Source organism: Melanostigma gelatinosum (assembly GCF_949748355.1).
Source record: "Melanostigma gelatinosum genome assembly, chromosome: 3".
Classification (NCBI taxonomy): Eukaryota; Metazoa; Chordata; class Actinopteri; order Perciformes; family Zoarcidae; genus Melanostigma; species Melanostigma gelatinosum.
In genome coordinates this window covers 1,138,973-1,156,956 of record NC_136636.1, presented here as the reverse complement: position 1 = coordinate 1,156,956, position 17,984 = coordinate 1,138,973, and the positions used below count along the sequence as shown (strand labels likewise).

Sequence of the window (17,984 nt, the reverse complement as noted above, 5' to 3'; positions counted from 1 at the left end):
AACCCTTTAAAAAAATTAATATTATGATTATGTGTATTATTATGTATATGTTTACACTCGATTTAGATGTTGTTAGTTTAACACAATATTTGATGTTTCATTGAAGTCCAACAAGTAACTGAATGTATACAATAGTAGAATAAATGCATGAAAGATTCTGGTTCATTATTGCAAAAATTACATTTGTTTTCAACATCTGAGAATTTTGAGAAATACAGATTTGTTGGATATATATTTAGTAAAACATTAATGTAGACTTTATTCTTATTGGACCTTCAGTGCTGAGTCATTTACTGACAGGAAATGATGCAAGACTTCTGCCCGCTTGTCAAACCTGTTTTTGTTTATAATAACGCTGATGCTGCGTTTCATTTTACAGCTGAACACACTTGAAACATGTTTTTTCTCATTTTATAGGAATTGTTTTTACAATAGATATAGTGTCCATATTTCATGATATTTTTATATTTGTGTTGTGAATGTTTCTATTTGTTTCTTGACTTTATTTTCTCATATTATGTACGGAGCGTTTCAGCCTCTTTTAGCTCCTTGTTTGAGGCTAAAAACATGCAAATGAATGCGAATGTTGCTCTTTGTCTGCTAAATGTGAATAAGCAACTTTTGGCTAACACGATCATCAAAACCACGTTATACGGTGATAACATGCACACATGTATTATGAGACACAGGGACCCTAGAGACACCGTTTTGGTAATTTTTCCGTTTCTTTTTAGACATTTTGAGTCTCTTCATAGTTGTCTTGCACCTCGGTTGCTGTTTTGTCTCTTTTTAGACGTCTAGCATCAAGTTGTAGTGGGTTTGCGTGTCTTTATTTGTATGAAGACTCGTTTTGTGTGTCTAAGGTAGTTCTGCGTCTCTTTCCATAGTTGCTTTTGGCTTCTCGTTGACGTCTCTTTGTGACTTTCCAATAAGAAAGATTAGCAGTAACTTTAAACAGAAGGTCTGTAAACAGGTCCAGGGGCCTCTAACCTGGAGCTGAGTTCTGCTCACAGACCTGCGCCACAACTACATGTACCAGAATGCATTGCATGCATGCATCTCACACAAGAAGATCCCCGACCATAATCCTCCACACACACCTCTCTCCACTTGATTTCAGTGTCAAACTAGTAATATAAATATAAATATCAGCATAATGTAAATAAAGTACACGACAACACAAGAACATTTCGTTTTTTAATTTCTTAAAAATAACCGTCAGAATCTTGATGCAGCAGAGAGAAGTGTTCGTATGTAAACACTGAACTTCAACATCTTTTGCCAACAAAACAATAAATAATCTCAAGTTTTCCTTTTTAAAGTAGAACTGAGAATCATCCTCGAACTTAAAGATGAGCTCTGGTTTCTCTCTCGTGTACACTGTGTACTTTACAGCCGTGTCTAGTTTTACGGTATTTTAACTAGTGTGTACTTCTCACTATGTGCTAAATACCTGTGAAATAAACACAGCGACATGAAGTAGTTAGAGAGACGACGCCCAGCTGGAATGCTAAAACATGGAAAAAGAAATGTGCCTGTCGTCTGGTTCACATGTCTACATTTAATTTCATCCACCAATCAGATCGTGTCGTTACTTCCTGGTACAGCAGGAGCATAAGGAGCTTCTGGTAAACAGGTTCTTTGACTTTAGAGAGACAGACACAACATTTTTAAATATGAAAGAGAGACAGAGCGCGATGAGTCGAGCTGAAGCTCCTCCTCCTTCAGTCCGATGGATTCTGAATGACGATCAAGAAATAGTCTTTATCTGAGAGGAAAAGAGACAAAAATGAAAGTCGATATTGTACACTCAAAGGCTGCTTGTTGGGACAGAAAAGTTCAATATCACATTTGTTTATCCACATATTAGTGTCTTTCTGAGTAATGTGACGCCCGTATATGTTGCATTATGTGTCAGATGTTTGCTCATTAACTGTAGAGGTGGTGGCTCGGTCCTCACGTCCTCATGTTCAGGTGTTCTCACCTGGAGCGATCATGATCTCGTTCTTCTTGGAGCGGATGCGGAGGAAGGTGAGGTCGTTCTGGGGGTCGATGTCTCGTATGGTGCTCCTCGCCTTCATCACCAGCTGGTGGATCAGACCCGCGTACTGCACCGTGCTGGGGTTGTCCAGAGTCGTCTTCACGGGGATCCCTGAGAGGAACGAGGGTCATTTACATGTTCATGTAAGATAACCGGATATTATAGACTTATTGATTCACAAAGAAGGTAAACAGCAGATCAATTCATCATGATTATGATTAGGAAAGAGAAAAAGACAAAATGAGAGACGCACCAAGAGAAAGTGGTGAAGGAACGGTTGAGATGAATCATTCCTGATCGCTGCAGTTATTAATGCTGGTTAACCGTCATTAATGGGTGGTGTCGTGGCTGGTTAACCATCATTAATGGGTGGTGTCGTGGCTGGTTAACCATCATTAATGGGTGGTGTCGTGGCTGGTTAACCGTCATTAATGGGTGGTGTCGTGGCTGGTTAACCATCATTAATGGGTGGTGTCGTGGCTGGTTAACCATCATTAATGGGTGGTGTCGTGGCTGGTTAACCGTCATTAATGGGTGGTGTCGTAGCTGGTTAACCATCATTAATGGGCGGTGTCGTGGCTGGTTAACCATCATTAATGGGTGGTGTCGTGGCTGGTTAACCATCATTAATGGGTGGTGTCGTGGCTGGTTAACCGTCATTAATGGGTGGTGTCGTAGCTGGTTAACCATCATTAATGGGCGGTGTCGTGGCTGGTTAACCATCATTAATGGGTGGTGTCGTAGCTGGTTAACCATCATTAATGTGCGGTGTCGTGGCTGGTTAACCGTCATTAATGGGTGGTGTCGTAGCTGGTTAACCATCATTAATGGGCGGTGTCGTGGCTGGTTAACCGTCATTAATGGGCGGTGTCGTGGCTGGTTAACCATCATTAATGGGTGGTGTCGTAGCTGGTTAACCATCATTAATGGGCGGTGTCGTGGCTGGTTAACCGTCATTAATGGGTGGTGTCGTAGCTGGTTAACCATCAATGGGTGGTGTCGTAGCTGGTTAACCATCATTAATGGGTGGTGTCGTGGCTGGTTAACCGTCATTAATGGGTGGTGTCGTGGCTGGTTAACCGTCATTAATGGGTGGTGTCGTAGCTGGTTAACCATCATTAATGGGTGGTGTCGTGGCTGGTTAACCGTCATTAATGGATGGTGTCGTGGCTGGTTAACCATCATTAATGGTGGTGTCGTAGCTGGTTAACCATCATTAATGGGCGGTGTCGTGGCTGGTTAACCGTCATTAATGGGTGGTGTCGTAGCTGGTTAACCATCATTAATGGGTGGTGTCGTGGCTGGTTAACCTTCATTAATGGGTGGTGTCGTAGCTGGTTAACCATCATTAATGGGCGGTGTCGTAGCTGGTTAACCATCATTAATGGGTGGTGTCGTGGCTGGTTAACCATCATTAATGGGTGGTGTTGTGGCTGGTTAACCATCATTAATGGGTGGTGTCGTAGCTGGTTAACCATCATTAATGGGTGGTGTCGTGGCTGGTTAACCGTCATTAATGGGTGGTGTCGTAGCTGGTTAACCATCAATGGGTGGTGTCGTAGCTGGTTAACCGTCATTAATGGGTGGTGTCGTGGCTGGTTAACCGTCATTAATGGGTGGTGTCGTGGCTGGTTAACCATCATTAATGGTGGTGTCGTAGCTGGTTAACCATCATTAATGTGCGGTGTCGTGGCTGGTTAACCGTCATTAATGGGTGGTGTCGTAGCTGGTTAACCATCATTAATGGGTGGTGTCGTGGCTGGTTAACCGTCATTAATGGGTGGTGTCGTGGCTGGTTAACCGTCATTAATGGGTGGTGTCGTAGCTGGTTAACCATCATTAATGGGTGGTGTCGTGGCTGGTTAACCGTCATTAATGGATGGTGTCGTGGCTGGTTAACCATCATTAATGGTGGTGTCGTAGCTGGTTAACCATCATTAATGTGCGGTGTCGTGGCTGGTTAACCGTCATTAATGGGTGGTGTCGTAGCTGGTTAACCATCATTAATGGGTGGTGTCGTGGCTGGTTAACCTTCATTAATGGGTGGTGTCGTAGCTGGTTAACCATCATTAATGGGCGGTGTCGTAGCTGGTTAACCATCATTAATGGGTGGTGTCGTGGCTGGTTAACCATCATTAATGGGTGGTGTTGTGGCTGGTTAACCATCATTAATGGGTGGTGTCGTAGCTGGTTAACCATCATTAATGGGTGGTGTCGTGGCTGGTTAACCGTCATTAATGGGTGGTGTCGTAGCTGGTTAACCATCAATGGGTGGTGTCGTAGCTGGTTAACCGTCATTAATGGGTGGTGTCGTGGCTGGTTAACCGTCATTAATGGGTGGTGTCGTGGCTGGTTAACCGTCATTAATGGGTGGTGTCGTAGCTGGTTAACCATCATTAATGGGTGGTGTCGTAGCTGGTTAACCATCATTAATGGGTGGTGTCGTGGCTGGTTAACCATCATTAATGGGTGGTGTCGTAGCTGGTGAACCATCATTAATGGGTGGTGTTGTGGCTGGTTAACCATCATTAATGGGTGGTGTCGTGGCTGGTTAACCATCATTAATGGGTGGTGTCGTAGCTGGTTAACCATCATTAATGGGTGGTGTCGTAGCTGGTTAACCATCATTAATGGGTGGTGTCGTGGCTGGTTAACCGTCATTAATGGGTGGTGTCGTAGCTGGTTAACCATCAATGGGTGGTGTCGTAGCTGGTTAACCATCATTAATGGGTGGTGTCGTGGCTGGTTAACCGTCATTAATGGGTGGTGTCGTGGCTGGTTAACCGTCATTAATGGGTGGTGTCGTAGCTGGTTAACCATCATTAATGGGTGGTGTCGTGTCTGGTTAACAGTCATTAATGGGTGGTGTCGTAGCTGGTTAACCATCATTAATGGGTGGTGTCGTAGCTGGTTAACCATCATTAATGGGTGGTGTCGTAGCTGGTTAACCATCATTAATGGACGGTGTCGTGTCTGGTTAACCGTCATTAATGGGTGGTGTCGTAGCTGGTTAACCATCATTAATGGACGGTGTCGTGTCTGGTTAACCGTCATTAATGGGTGGTGTCGTAGCTGGTTAACCATCATTAATGGGTGGTGTCGTAGCTGGTTAACCATCATTAATGGGTGGTGTCGTAGCTGGTTAACCATCATTAATGGGTGGTGTCGTAGCTGGTTAACCATCATTAATGGGTGGTGTCGTAGCTGGTTAACCATCATTAATGGGTGGTGTCGTAGCTGGTTAACCATCATTAATGGGTGGTGTCGTGTCTGGTTAACCGTCATTAATGGGTGGTGTCGTAGCTGGTTAACCATCATTAATGGGTGGTGTCGTAGCTGGTTAACCATCATTAATGGGTGGTGTCGTAGCTGGTTAACCATCATTAATGGGTGGTGTCGTAGCTGGTTAACCATCATTAATGGGTGGTGTCGTAGCTGGTTAACCATCATTAATGGGTGGTGTCGTAGCTGGTTAACCATCATTAATGGGTGGTGTCGTAGCTGGTTAACCATCATTAATGGGTGGTGTCGTGTCTGGTTAACCGTCATTAATGGGTGGTGTCGTAGCTGGTTAACCATCATTAATGGGTGGTGTCGTAGCTGGTTAACCATCATTAATGGGTGGTGTCGTAGCTGGTTAACCATCATTAATGGGTGGTGTCGTGGCTGGTTAACCATCATTAATGGGTGGTGTCGTAGCTGGTGAACCATCATTAATGGGTGGTGTTGTGGCTGGTTAACCATCATTAATGGGTGGTGTTGTGGCCTAACCAGGGTTAAGGCTAACCCTTTACAAACACTCCAGAATAAATGAGGTCTTTCTTGAATCATCTCACCTTCTGAGTTGACGATGATGATTCCCTGAACTCCGTTCTGGCCCTGGATCCTCTTCAGAGTTTCCTCTACTTCAGCCTGTAAAAGACGAGTTAGCATCAATTAACAGCATCATCTAACTCGGCTACAGAAGCGAGTGAAACACCTCAGGTTATCACAAAACAACGAGACAACATCTTCACCAGTGAACCTCAGACTAGCTGCTGTCAACACCGTAAAAAACACGAAACCGGGCTAAACTGACAACGCCCGACTAGCATAAATAAGCTAGCAGCGGTTAGCATGTCATTAAACCTATTTTTACCTCTAAATATTCAGTCACAGCGGACATATGAACGTGTTTATATAATAAACGTGTATGCGGTCATCATTTCCTACCATTTTAATGATATGAGGAGAGATCTGCGTCACAAACGAGTCTCCGAGCTCAGCAGAACAACAGCTAACGGCTCAGTTTTCGTTGCTAGGAGAAAACAACTGACGTCATCTTCCGGGTCAAGTGTCTTAATGCTGCGGTCATGGTCCTCGGCAAAAAGTGGGAGACACGGCCGTCGTGTTATACAATATAAATAAACACGATCTACTCTGTTATGATCCAAGTTTCTGAACTCCAAAAATACATTCTGTGGAACAAGCGAAGGAGGAAGTATTTGGATCCTGTACTTCAAAATTACTCATACCACACTGTACAAATACTCTGTTACAAGGACAAGTATATAAGTATAATCAGGAAAATATATCATTAAAAGTACTCGTACCTCACTGTTCAAATACTCTGTTACAAGGACAAGTACATAAGTATAATCATGAAAATTGCATTGTACTATTAAAAGTACTCAATGCAGAAAAATGTACCAAGTGACAATTTTTTAAAACAATTATCAAAACAGCCAATTATTTTTCTATCAATCGACTAATTGATTAATCAAGCAATCGTTTCAGAGTGTTGTGAAGTTACATTTTCAGCAAAATCCTCACGATTCTTTGGCTTTTTGTATATTTTGTGCGCAAAATTCTTTGTAAAGTTAATCAAGTGGAGTAGAAAGTGGAATGAAAGTACTCAAGAACAAATTTGAGGTACTTTTACTTCAGTATAGGCTAATATTTAATTAAATGTACTTCGTTACTTTCCACCACTGGGAACAACAAGGAAACATCGGGGGAGAATTTAATATTTTAACAGCTGCTAACTTACCAGAGAAAAATGGACATTTAATATTATATGAAAGTTTTTCTACACAATTTTCAATTTCTTCTTCAGCCAAAAGAAAGTTGTGAAGAACATTCCAGATGTTATAAAACAGAACGATCTTATGCTTTGTGTTATTTTTAAAAACAACATTAATGATATTTTGTAATGTTATTAATTAGTTAATTTTACTCAAGAAGAAACACAACAGAATACCTCGCGAGACATTTATGTGTTTTCCTAATTAATGTTTCTCGTGAAGGGTAAGAACGTAAACAATGTGGGCGCGGCCAGTTTCTCTCATCAAGTCAGATACAAACAGACAAGTCCGGACCGGAAGTCTAGAGATGTTTCCTTCAAAGTAAAACCAGATGAAAATAAATCAAGTTTTTACACAAAGGGAGGACTGAGTTCAACTCTAGTCAAATACAATTCTGTGAGAGAGAAAAACATATTTAACATTCATGTTTTTATCTGTCAAAAAGTACCTTTGAGATAAAAGAATGATCTACCTGTAAAATAACATCAGGTCACCAGATCCAGATCCATAAATCCAGGTCTTCATTAGGCAAGGCAAGTTTATTTGTACAGCACATTTCAACAACAAGGTAATTCAAAGTGCTTCACATAAAACCATTCAAAGCATCAAAACATAAGGCAAAAGAAAAGGAGATTTAAAAACAATTAAGAACATTCATTAAAACAATAAAAAACAGTGCAAGAAATAAAATGCAGTAGTAAAATGCAGAAATGCAGGAAATTGATTAATATATGAATTGAATGTGGTTCAATTAAAGGCAGCAGCAAACAGAAAGGTCTTCAATCTTGATTTAAATGAGCTGAGGGTCTCAGCAGACCTGCAGCTTTCTGGGACTTTGTTCCAGATATGTGGAGCAGAACAACTGAACGCTGCTTCTCCATGTTTAGTTCTGACTCTGGGAACAGGAAGTAAACCGGTCCCAGACGACCTGAGGGGTCGGGATGGTTCATAAGGTAGCAGCAGATCAGAGATGTATTTTGGCCCTAAACCATTCAGTGCTTTGTAAACCAACAGCAGGATTTTAAAGTCAATTCTTTGTTGGACAGGAAGCCAGTGCAAAGACATCAGAACTGGAGTGATGTGGTCCACCCTCCTGGTCTTAGTGAGGACTCGAGCTGCAGCGTTCTGAATCAGCTGCAGCTTTCTGACGGACTTTTTACAGAGACCTGTAAACACACCGTTACAGTAGTCCAGTCTGCTGAAGATAAATGCGTGGACAAGTTTTTCCACATCCTGTTGAGACATAAGTCCTCTAATCCTTGATATATTCTTCAGGTGATAGGAGGCTGATTTTGTAATTGTCTTGATATGGCTGTTCAGGTTGAGGTCTGAATCCATAACTACACCTAGATTTCTGGCTTGGTTTGTGGGTTTTAACATCAGTGACTGCAGCTGAGCGGTGATTTTCAATTGTTCGTCCTTGGTACCAAAAACAATTACTTCTGTTTTATCTTTGTTTAATTGAAGAAAATTCTGGCACATCCAGTTGTTGGTTTGTTCAATGCAGTTACCCAGCCCTTGTATGGGATTATAGTCCCCTGGTGACATAGTTATGTAGATTTGTGTGTCGTCTGCATAATTATGATAACACACTTTGTTGTTTTTCATAATCTGAGCTAGTGGAAGCATGTAGATGTTGAACAGAAGAGGCCCCAGTATTGAACCTTGGGGAACACCACATGTCATTTTAGTCAGCTCTGATGTGTAATCAGCTACAGACACAAAGTATTCTCGGCCCTTCAAGTAGGATTCAAACCAGTTAAATGCTGTGCCAGAGAGTCCCACCCAGATGTTTAGTCTTTCTAGGAGTATGGCATGGTCAACCGTGTCGAATGCAGCACTGAGATCCAGTAACACTAAGACTGAACTTCTGCCATTGTCTATGTTTCAGTGGATGTCGTTGAAAACCTTAACCGAATTAGTCTCTGTTGATATCAGATTAAGATTATAAAACATTTTTATCACCCAGTGCGATAATGAGATGATTTATTTCATTTAATTTCATTTCATTTGGTTCGGTTCGATTCTGCTCTGCTCTGTTTTGTTTAATTTTAATTTATTTGTTTTATTTTATTTTATTTTATTTCATTTCATTTCATTTCATTTCATTTCATTTCATTTCATTTCATTTCATTTTATTTTATTTTATTCGGTTCGGTTCGATTCTGCTCGGTTCTGTTTTGTTTTGTTTTATTTTGTTTTATTTGTTTTTTGTTCATTTGTTGATTTATTTACCAGGGGCAGTTTACATTGATCTATATTTAAATTTCCTAGCTCATTTTCGTCTCTAGTCTTTATACAAAATCTGAAGTACAAAAATTAATGAATTCAAAATAATGTAGTATTATGTGTGAATTTAAGAAAATGTACCAAAAATTTACAAGATACAAACTTTGTGACCAAAACTGAAAAAATGACGATGTCAGTCTCGTTTATCTGCTTCTTATTCACGATGATGTGGTTCTTTATGACATTTTATTTTTGTTAGTTTTATCTCACGATTGTAATGTTTATAGTATTCGGGTCGGCACAATAAACTCATGCTTTCTAAATCTAATTATTATAATAAATGTAGTATTGCAAGATAAAAAATGAGATGCAGTTGTTGCAGTTAAAGTGAGAACCTAACCTTTTGTGTTAACGGTCAGGTTCATTACTTATGAACCTATTCTTTAGGCTTTTATTGTTTTAAATCACAACCGGAAGTTGTAGCTGCCTCTCGGTGACGCAGCGCGCGTGTTTGTTACGGAGCTTCATTCACTTCAGGAAGCCAGAAAGCGGAGAAATGAGCGACCAGGACGAAGACCTCGGTGAGCAAAACACACACTTTCACACTTTAAGTGCAGCTGCAGCTGCAGCCGGGTTATAGTGCTCTCACCCGGGCACAGGTTTAGTGACAGCCCCGCTGAACACGGTGTGCTGGAGGGAGGAGGGGTGGGGGTCTTTAGGGAGTTAACCCGGGTTATAACCGGGTTATAATTTCACCATGTTTCTCCTGCTAAACACAGATTTAACTGCAGTGAAGTTTCTCAGCGTGTCGGTTTGTTTTCTGATGTTTTTATCTGTTTTTATTACTGTGAGGACTGTTGAGACACCGACTCACTGGTTCCACCGGTGGACCACCTTCAGGTCCCACCGGTGGACCACCTTCAGGTCCCACCGGTGGACCACCTTCAGGTCCCACCGGTGGACCACCTTCAGGTCCCACCGGTGGACCACCTTCAGGTCCCACCGGTGGACCACCTTCCGGTCCCACCGGTGGACCACCTTCAGGTCCCACCTTCAGGTTCCACAGGTGGACCACCTTCAGGTCCCACCGGTGGACCACCTTCAGGTCCCACCTTCAGGTCCCACCTTCAGGTCCCACCGGTGGACCACCTTCAGGTCCCACCTTCAGGTCCCACCTTCAGGTCCCACCGGTGGACCACCTTCAGGTCCCACCTTCAGGTCCCACCTTCAGGTCCCACCGGTGGACCACCTTCAGGTCCCACCTTCAGGTCCCACCGGTGGACCACCTTCAGGTCCCACCTTCAGGTCCCACCGGTGGACCACCTTCAGGTCCCACCTTCAGGTCCCACCTTCAGGTCCCACCGGTGGACCACCTTCAGGTCCCACCTTCAGGTCCCACCGGTGGACCACCTTCAGGTCCCACCTTCAGGTCCCACCTTCAGGTCCCACCGGTGGACCACCTTCAGGTCCCACCTTCAGGTCCCACCTTCAGGTCCCACCGGTGGACCACCTTCAGGTCCCACCTTCAGGTCCCACCTTCAGGTCCCACCTTCAGGTCCCACCGGTGCAGTAAAATATGAATATGAATAAATACTATAAAATATCAACAATACATCTGTGAAAAATACTGTTAAAATATATAACTTTGAAAATATGATAAATAGTATAAAATATGTACAAGAATAAAAATATGACAAATCATATTAAACATGTACAGTAAAAGTATGATCAACATTATAAAATATGTAGAACAAAAAATATGAAAAATACTATAAAACATGTACATTAAAAATATAACATATAATGAAAAGATGACAAAACACTGTAGAGCATGTTCTACAAATCTGTGAAAAAATGCTATAAAAACGTTTTTAAATATGAAATAATTCTATATTTGTACAGTAAAATACAACATTTTATGAAATATGTACAATGAAAATATAAGAAAATACTCTGAAAAGACAGAGAAAAGTATACACTTCAAATATGACAAAATACTACAAACATTATTGTAATAAATCTGAGAAAGAATACTTTACAAATCTGTACAGTGAAAATACGCAAAAATACAAATATGTGCAAAAACATCTGAAGACATATAAATATCTGTGTGTGTGTAGTTCAGTGCAGCAGGAGATCTTTGTGTTGTGTTGAGTTCACTGAAGTATTTTAGATGCATTGTCCGGTCTCAGCCCCCCCCCTCTTTTTATTTGTCTCTCTCTTCATGAGTCTCTATCTCCCTCCTTCCCTCCCTCCCTCCCTCCCTCCCTCCCTCCTTCCCTCCCTCCCTCCCTCCCTCCTTCCTTCCCTCCACTCCGTTCTCACACTCCGTCCATCTCACCCCAGATCTTTTGGAGGGAAACACCTTCGCGCTGATATTTTTATCCTCAGTCGGAGGTATTGTGTCCAGCGTGACACAAACACACTGACTGTTGTATTTTTATCTGAAAACACGTCGAAATGAAAAACAAAAATGATGACGCACGCGTGTAAATAGCTGCACGCTGTATCGGACGTGTTTTAATCAGAGCGCTATTGTGTGTATTTATGTAACACTGCACTGGTTGTTGTATAAAGACATTATATTCTTTATCTGATGCTGCAGGTTGGGAAGTCAAAGCTCGGTTAGATTTCATGTTACAGCAGTGCGATACATATGATAATAAGTATTATATAATATATACTATGTATTCCTATGAAGTTTTATTAAAACCAGAAATAATGAAGGTGATATTTTAGTGGAAGGAACCGATGAATGTGAAGTCGTGAGACGTGTTATGATGAACAGGATGCAACACGTTCATCTGACTGTAAACGGTTTGCTGGGTGGGAGATTTTCTTACCTCTGGTCAGAGCCAGGCTAGCTGTTTGGCCCCGTTTCCTGACTTTATGCTAAGCTAACTTAGCTTCACACTTATTTTACAGCCGTATGAGTCTCTTCAAACTCTCTGCAACACAGTGTATGAGTGTATTTACCGAAATATCAAAGTTTTCCTTTTGGGAGCAGCATTTTAGTATTTTGACAACATAGATTATTAATTTGAGGGGCGGGATCAGATGCAAACCTCCGGTTCTTTAAAGAGAAGCCAATGCTTCATGTGTTAAAGCTGCATTCTCTCTAGTGGCCACCAGGGGGCGACTCCTCTGGTTGTATAGAAGTCTATAGAAAATGACTCTACTTCTCTCTTGATTTATTACCTCAGTAAACATTGTAAACATGAGTTTATGTCTCAATCTCTAGTTTCAAGTCTTCTTCAATACAGCATGATGTTCATTTAGTACATTATGGTCCATTTAGAGTCACACAGACCATAAAGCAGGGGATGCTTTAGGGCGGGGCTTACTGTGATTGACAGGTCTCTACCAGAGACGTATACGACGTCTCTACGTCACTCCTCAGTCCAGATATGCTCACTTCCTGTTCACTGGTTGTGAAAAAACAAAAAATGTTGAACTCGAGGTTTGTGAACATCGTGACTTTGACTACGTCCACTTCTTATCAACAGTCTGTGTGAGATACTTCAAAGGAACATCACATGTTACTGAGTGCTTTCACAGGACAGAGGACAGAGGACACAGGACAGAGGACACAGGACAGAGGACACAGGACACAGGACAGAGGACAGTATTAGTTTGTAACATCAGTGTGAAGTTCCACGTTAACATCTGGCACTTTGCTCAACAACACTGAGCTTGTATAACACAGCAGAGGTTCATGAAGCCTTAAAGCCTTAAAGCCTCTCTACCTTTCAGCGCTGCACCTTTAACTCCACCTGCAATGCAAACATGAGGGAAACACCTGCAGCCGCCTCCCCGACTGACCTCACGCTCTCTGCTGCAGTTTAACAGTTTATGGAAATTATGTTTTCCCAGGGAGTCAAACTTCAAAATAAGAGTTTGACAAAACAATCCCGCTTACTTTCAACCACATCACATGGTCTTCATCAGACAGGTGGGTCTGTTACATTCAAGCTGTTACGTAGCTGTGATGATGTATTGTTATCTGTGGTGTTGTTTACCCAGAATGCAGCAGTAATCCAGGGCTCAACAGTCCTCGACAGAGCTGCACATGCTCAGTGTGGACGGAGCAGAGAGACAAAGTCTGTTTCGTCTTTCCATTCTCAGCAAATGACATGTTTTATGACTTGAAAACATCTCAAGTGTTTCAGGGAGCAGAGAGAATGATCAGTAGAGCTTCACATTGAAGAGACAGATTCACAGAGAAGGTCTGAGAAGATGAGTCATGTTTTTCTGAACATGACTCATCATTTATTCACTAAACCGGTTTCTAGTGTCACGTGTTGCTTCTATTCATTTACCATTTAACAGCAAGATGAAACATGAAACATGAAACATGAAACATGAAACATGAAACATGAAACATGAAACATGAGACATGAAACATGAAACATGAGACATGAGACATGAAACATGAAACATGAGACATGAAACATGAAACATGAAACATGAGACATGAAACATGAAACATGAAACATGAGACATGAAACATGAAACATGAGACATGAAACATGAAACATGAAACATGAGACATGAAACATGAGACATGAGACATGAAACATGAAACATGAGACATGAAACATGAGACATGAAACATGAGACATGAAACATGAGACATGAAACATGAAACATGAAACATGAGACATGAAACATGAGACATGAGACATGAAACATGAAACATGAGACATGAAACATGAGACATGAAACATGAGACATGAAACATGAAACATGAAACATGAGACATGAAACATGAAACATGAGACATGAGACATGACACATGAGACATGAAACATGAGACATGAAACATGAGACATGAAACATGAAACATGAGACATGAAACATGAAACATGAGACATGAAACATGAGACATGAGACATGAGACATGAGACATGAAACATGAGACATGAAACCTGAAACATGAGACATGAAACCTGAAACATGAGACATGAAACATGAAACATGAGACATGAGACATGACACATGAGACATGAGACATGAAACATGAAACATGAGACATGAGACATGACACATGAGACATGAAACATGAGACATGAAACATGAAACATGAGACATGAGACATGAGACATGAAACATGAGACATGAAACATGAAACATGAGACATGAAACATGAGACATGAAACATGAGACATGAGACATGAAACATGAAACATGAGACATGAAACATGAAACATGAGACATGAAACCTGAAACATGAAACATGAAACATGAGACATGAAACATGAGACATGAAACATGAAACATGAGACATGAGACATGAAACATGAGACATGAAACATGAAACATGAGACATGAGACATGAGACATGAGACATGAAACATGAAACATGAGACATGAAACATGAAACATGAGACATGAAACATGAAACATGAGACATGAAACATGAAACATGAAACATGAGACATGAAACATGAAACATGAGACATGAAACATGAGACATGAAACATGAGACATGAAACCTGAAACATGAAACATGAGACATGAAACATGAGACATGAAACATGAAACATGAGACATGAGACATGAAACATGAGACATGAAACATGAGACATGAGACATGAGACATGAGACATGAAACATGAAACATGAGACATGAAACATGAAACATGAGACATGAAACATGAAACATGAGACATGAAACATGAGACATGAAACATGAAACATGAAACATGAGACATGAGACATGAAACATGAGACATGAAACATGAGACATGAGACATGAAACATGAGACATGAAACATGAGACATGAAACATGAGACATGAAACATGAAACATGAGACATGAAACATGAAACATGAGACATGAAACATGAGACATGAAACATGAGACCTGAAACATGAGACATGAACCATGAGACATGAAACATGAAACATGAGACATGAGACATGAAACATGAGACATGAGACATGAGACATGAAACATGAGACATGAAACATGAAACCTGAAACATGAGACATGAAGCATGAAACCTGATCGCTAACGGGTGGATGGAAACACGTCCAGTGAAGGAAAGACTAGCTGCTATAAGAGAAGTGTCAACCCCTTCTTCACCTCTTCATCTTTTCTTCACCTCTTCTTCATCTTTTCTTCTCAGGTGCTTTTGATCCCAACATACCAGAGGAGGGACCTTCAGCGCCTCCTGCTGGCTGGCTGGATGATGTGCACGGATACCAGGGCCACAGAGGAGGAGGTGAGTCTTTAGTCCTGATCCTCTATATCAACTAGTCTCAGTGTAGTCCTGATCCTCTATATGAACCAGTCTCAGTGTAGACCTGATCCTCTATCAGACCTCCATCAGTACAGAGACCATCAGAGAGAAGATGGTCTGTTTCTATAGAGTAATTCTTGATGCTTGTCATCGGAGCCACCGGGTCGGATTCCGTAGACAGACCCAGATCCTCCAGCAGAGACCGGTCCACCGTGGACAGACCCAGATCCTCCAGCAGAGACCGGTCCACCGTGGACAGACCCAGATCCTCCAGCAGAGACCGGTCCACCGTGGACAGACCCAGATCCTCCAGCAGAGACCGGTCCACCGTGGACAGACCCAGATCTGGCTTCACATGCAGCCTTGGACCTGCAGTTGGAGCTCCGGAGGGAGGAGGAGCGCTCAGCTCCCGGCAGCAGCAGCTCCTCCTCCTCCTCCTCCTCCTCCTCCTCCTCCTCCTCCTCCAGCAGCAGAGCTTCTCCTCTCTGCTGGAGACCCAGGACGTACTGCTGGACCTGCTGGAAGGAAGGGGGGCACGGGAGAACCAGAACCAGGACTGAGAGGAGCAGACTAATAATTTCCCCACTGTGGGACAAATAAAGGAATGTTTCTTCTTCTTCTTCTTAACATGAGAGGTTTCTAAAGAGTCTGGTGCTCAGAGACACTACCACTTTAGTCCACAGGGGGCGCCAGAACCAACTCAACATGAAAGCTCCTCAGAGTAACTTCATCCGTGTTCTTGTGTCTGTTCACCTCCAGAGGGCGAAAACCCGTTGTGTCCACCCCCCCCTGCCTACACCCCCCAGCCTGAGCTCAACAAGAACACTCTGGTGCCCGACGTCAGGTAACACACCTCACTTATAAGATACTCTGCCGATGAGTCTTTATCTTGTAGACAAAGATATGAAGGCATGATGGGATAGTGTGTGTGTGTGTGTGTGTGTGTGTGTGTGTGTGTGTGTGTGTGTGTGTGTGTGTGTGTGTGTGTGTGTGTGTGTGTGTGTGTGTGTGTGTGTGTGTGTTGCTCCTCCAGGGTCCCCACAGTGTCGGAGGATGTGGCCCGGGACGCCCTGCTCAAGTTTGTGGAATCAAAATGGAAGTACAGCTCCAAACCTGCCAGGGACCTGATCTTCAAAGAGCTGAAGCCCGTCTTAGTGTACAGGGTAGGAGCACCTACGTCACCTCGAATATCTTAACATCTCACCGTGACCTCATTCCAGAAGTCGATAGTGTGCAGAGGTATTTAAATGCACGAATGCAAAGCACGCACAGTGATGTCAGAGTGTTTTTACATTCTGAAATGAAGCGTTAAGTTCCTCTTCAAGCTCTTAATTTACTGGGAATCCACCAGACTGATGCGTGACTGTCGTCCTCCTGCAGTATCGACTGGAGACCTACACTGAGACCAGGACCAGCACCTGGCAGTTTGAACCCTACAATGGTAAAAACCACTGGAAGAACTCCGAGCTCACACATTACTTTTGCTCTTAACACGGACAAAAAGGAGGGGGGGACAGTGTTCAGTTCTCAGGCTCAGAGGATGAAGCTGTTGTTCTGTGATTTGATGGACCTGAAGCGTCCAACACAGGACGGCTGGAAGGACACCAGCAGCTTCTCCTGCTGGGTGGTTTCCCTGAGCTGTGCCTACTGTGCTGGTCTTGGTAGACCAGGAGAGGTCTTCAGCGATGTGCGTGTGCAGGAACCTGAAGCAGGGACCCTTTTCCACCCCGTCCCCGGTAGACGTGGGCCGGTCCCTGCTGTTCTATTACCAGTTCTTTCATCTTTTTGAGAAGAGTTTGTTCTTCGATGTCTTTGCATCCCTGTCGGCTGTGTCGTCTCATTAGCTAAGCGCTGATGTCAGCATGCTAACATGCTCGCAGTAGAGCTGCATGGAAGACGGAAATGTGGATTTTTGCAGAAAGATGAGCTATTCTGTTCAGCAGGATTGTCTGAAGCGTAAACACAAATGCCAGAAGTAAAAAGTGAATCATCATCAATGACGGGAATGTCTTTATTTCGGGGGTTCATTGATGATGCCGTCCTGTCTCCTAACAGGACAGGTGGTGGACGGTCCTCAGTACGGTGCGAGTCCTCCACCGTGGGACATTCCGATGGTGCTGCCTCAGAGATACAGCGACCGGGTGGAGAAGGTCCTCGTGCCGCACTCGTCCATCGTGAAGGTACGGAGTTCTCTCATTTCCTCAACTGCTGCTTTAACTGCTGTGTCCTTTGGATTCAAAGTAATGTACGCTTGTGTGTGTTTAGCTGTGTCACAAGTGCAACGGCTGTGGAAGAACTCGCTGTGGACACTGCCGCGGGAGAGGACAGGTGAGACGTCTTCACCGCACACAGACTTCTCTGTAGAGCTGCTCACAGCAGCAGGCTTCACGATTCTGTCTTCAACAT

General features: G+C 42.7%; 2 protein-coding genes across 2 annotated transcripts in view; one reads left to right on the top strand and one right to left on the bottom strand.

Moving 5' to 3' along the window:
- Positions 1 to 1,184: 1,184 nt before the first annotated feature.
- Positions 1,185 to 6,369, bottom strand: dynlrb1 (dynein, light chain, roadblock-type 1). The gene is made up of 4 exons (XM_079265617.1): positions 6,254 to 6,369; positions 5,878 to 5,953; positions 1,985 to 2,152; positions 1,185 to 1,768 (listed from the first exon to the last, which is right to left on the bottom strand). Exons 1-4 carry the CDS (start codon positions 6,254 to 6,256, stop codon positions 1,725 to 1,727), a joined length of 291 nt encoding a protein of 96 aa, XP_079121743.1. The 5' UTR covers positions 6,257 to 6,369; the 3' UTR covers positions 1,185 to 1,724.
- Positions 6,370 to 9,875: 3,506 nt separating this feature from the next.
- LOC306775287 (protein SSUH2 homolog) overlaps positions 9,876 to 17,984 on the top strand; it is a 15,346-nt gene continuing 7,237 nt past the window's right edge. Inside the window, exons 1-7 of the mRNA XM_079265610.1 lie at positions 9,876 to 9,914; positions 15,465 to 15,560; positions 16,338 to 16,422; positions 16,612 to 16,741; positions 16,959 to 17,019; positions 17,634 to 17,758; positions 17,844 to 17,906. Coding sequence (XP_079121736.1) covers positions 9,890 to 9,914; positions 15,465 to 15,560; positions 16,338 to 16,422; positions 16,612 to 16,741; positions 16,959 to 17,019; positions 17,634 to 17,758; positions 17,844 to 17,906 — 585 coding nt within the window. The 5' untranslated portion in view covers positions 9,876 to 9,889. The remainder of the gene's footprint in view (positions 9,915 to 15,464; positions 15,561 to 16,337; positions 16,423 to 16,611; positions 16,742 to 16,958; positions 17,020 to 17,633; positions 17,759 to 17,843; positions 17,907 to 17,984) is intronic.

What these genes read in the sequence shown, in the direction of transcription:
- dynlrb1 (XM_079265617.1), bottom strand. An exon ending in CATCATCGTCAACTCAGAAG is followed by an intron (nt 2,153 to 5,877) that starts GTGAGATGATTC and finishes CGTTCCTCTCAG; the next exon opens with GGATCCCCGTGAAGACGACT. An exon ending in CGAGATCATGATCGCTCCAG is followed by an intron (nt 1,769 to 1,984) that starts GTGAGAACACCT and finishes TTTTCCTCTCAG; the next exon opens with ATAAAGACTATTTCTTGATC.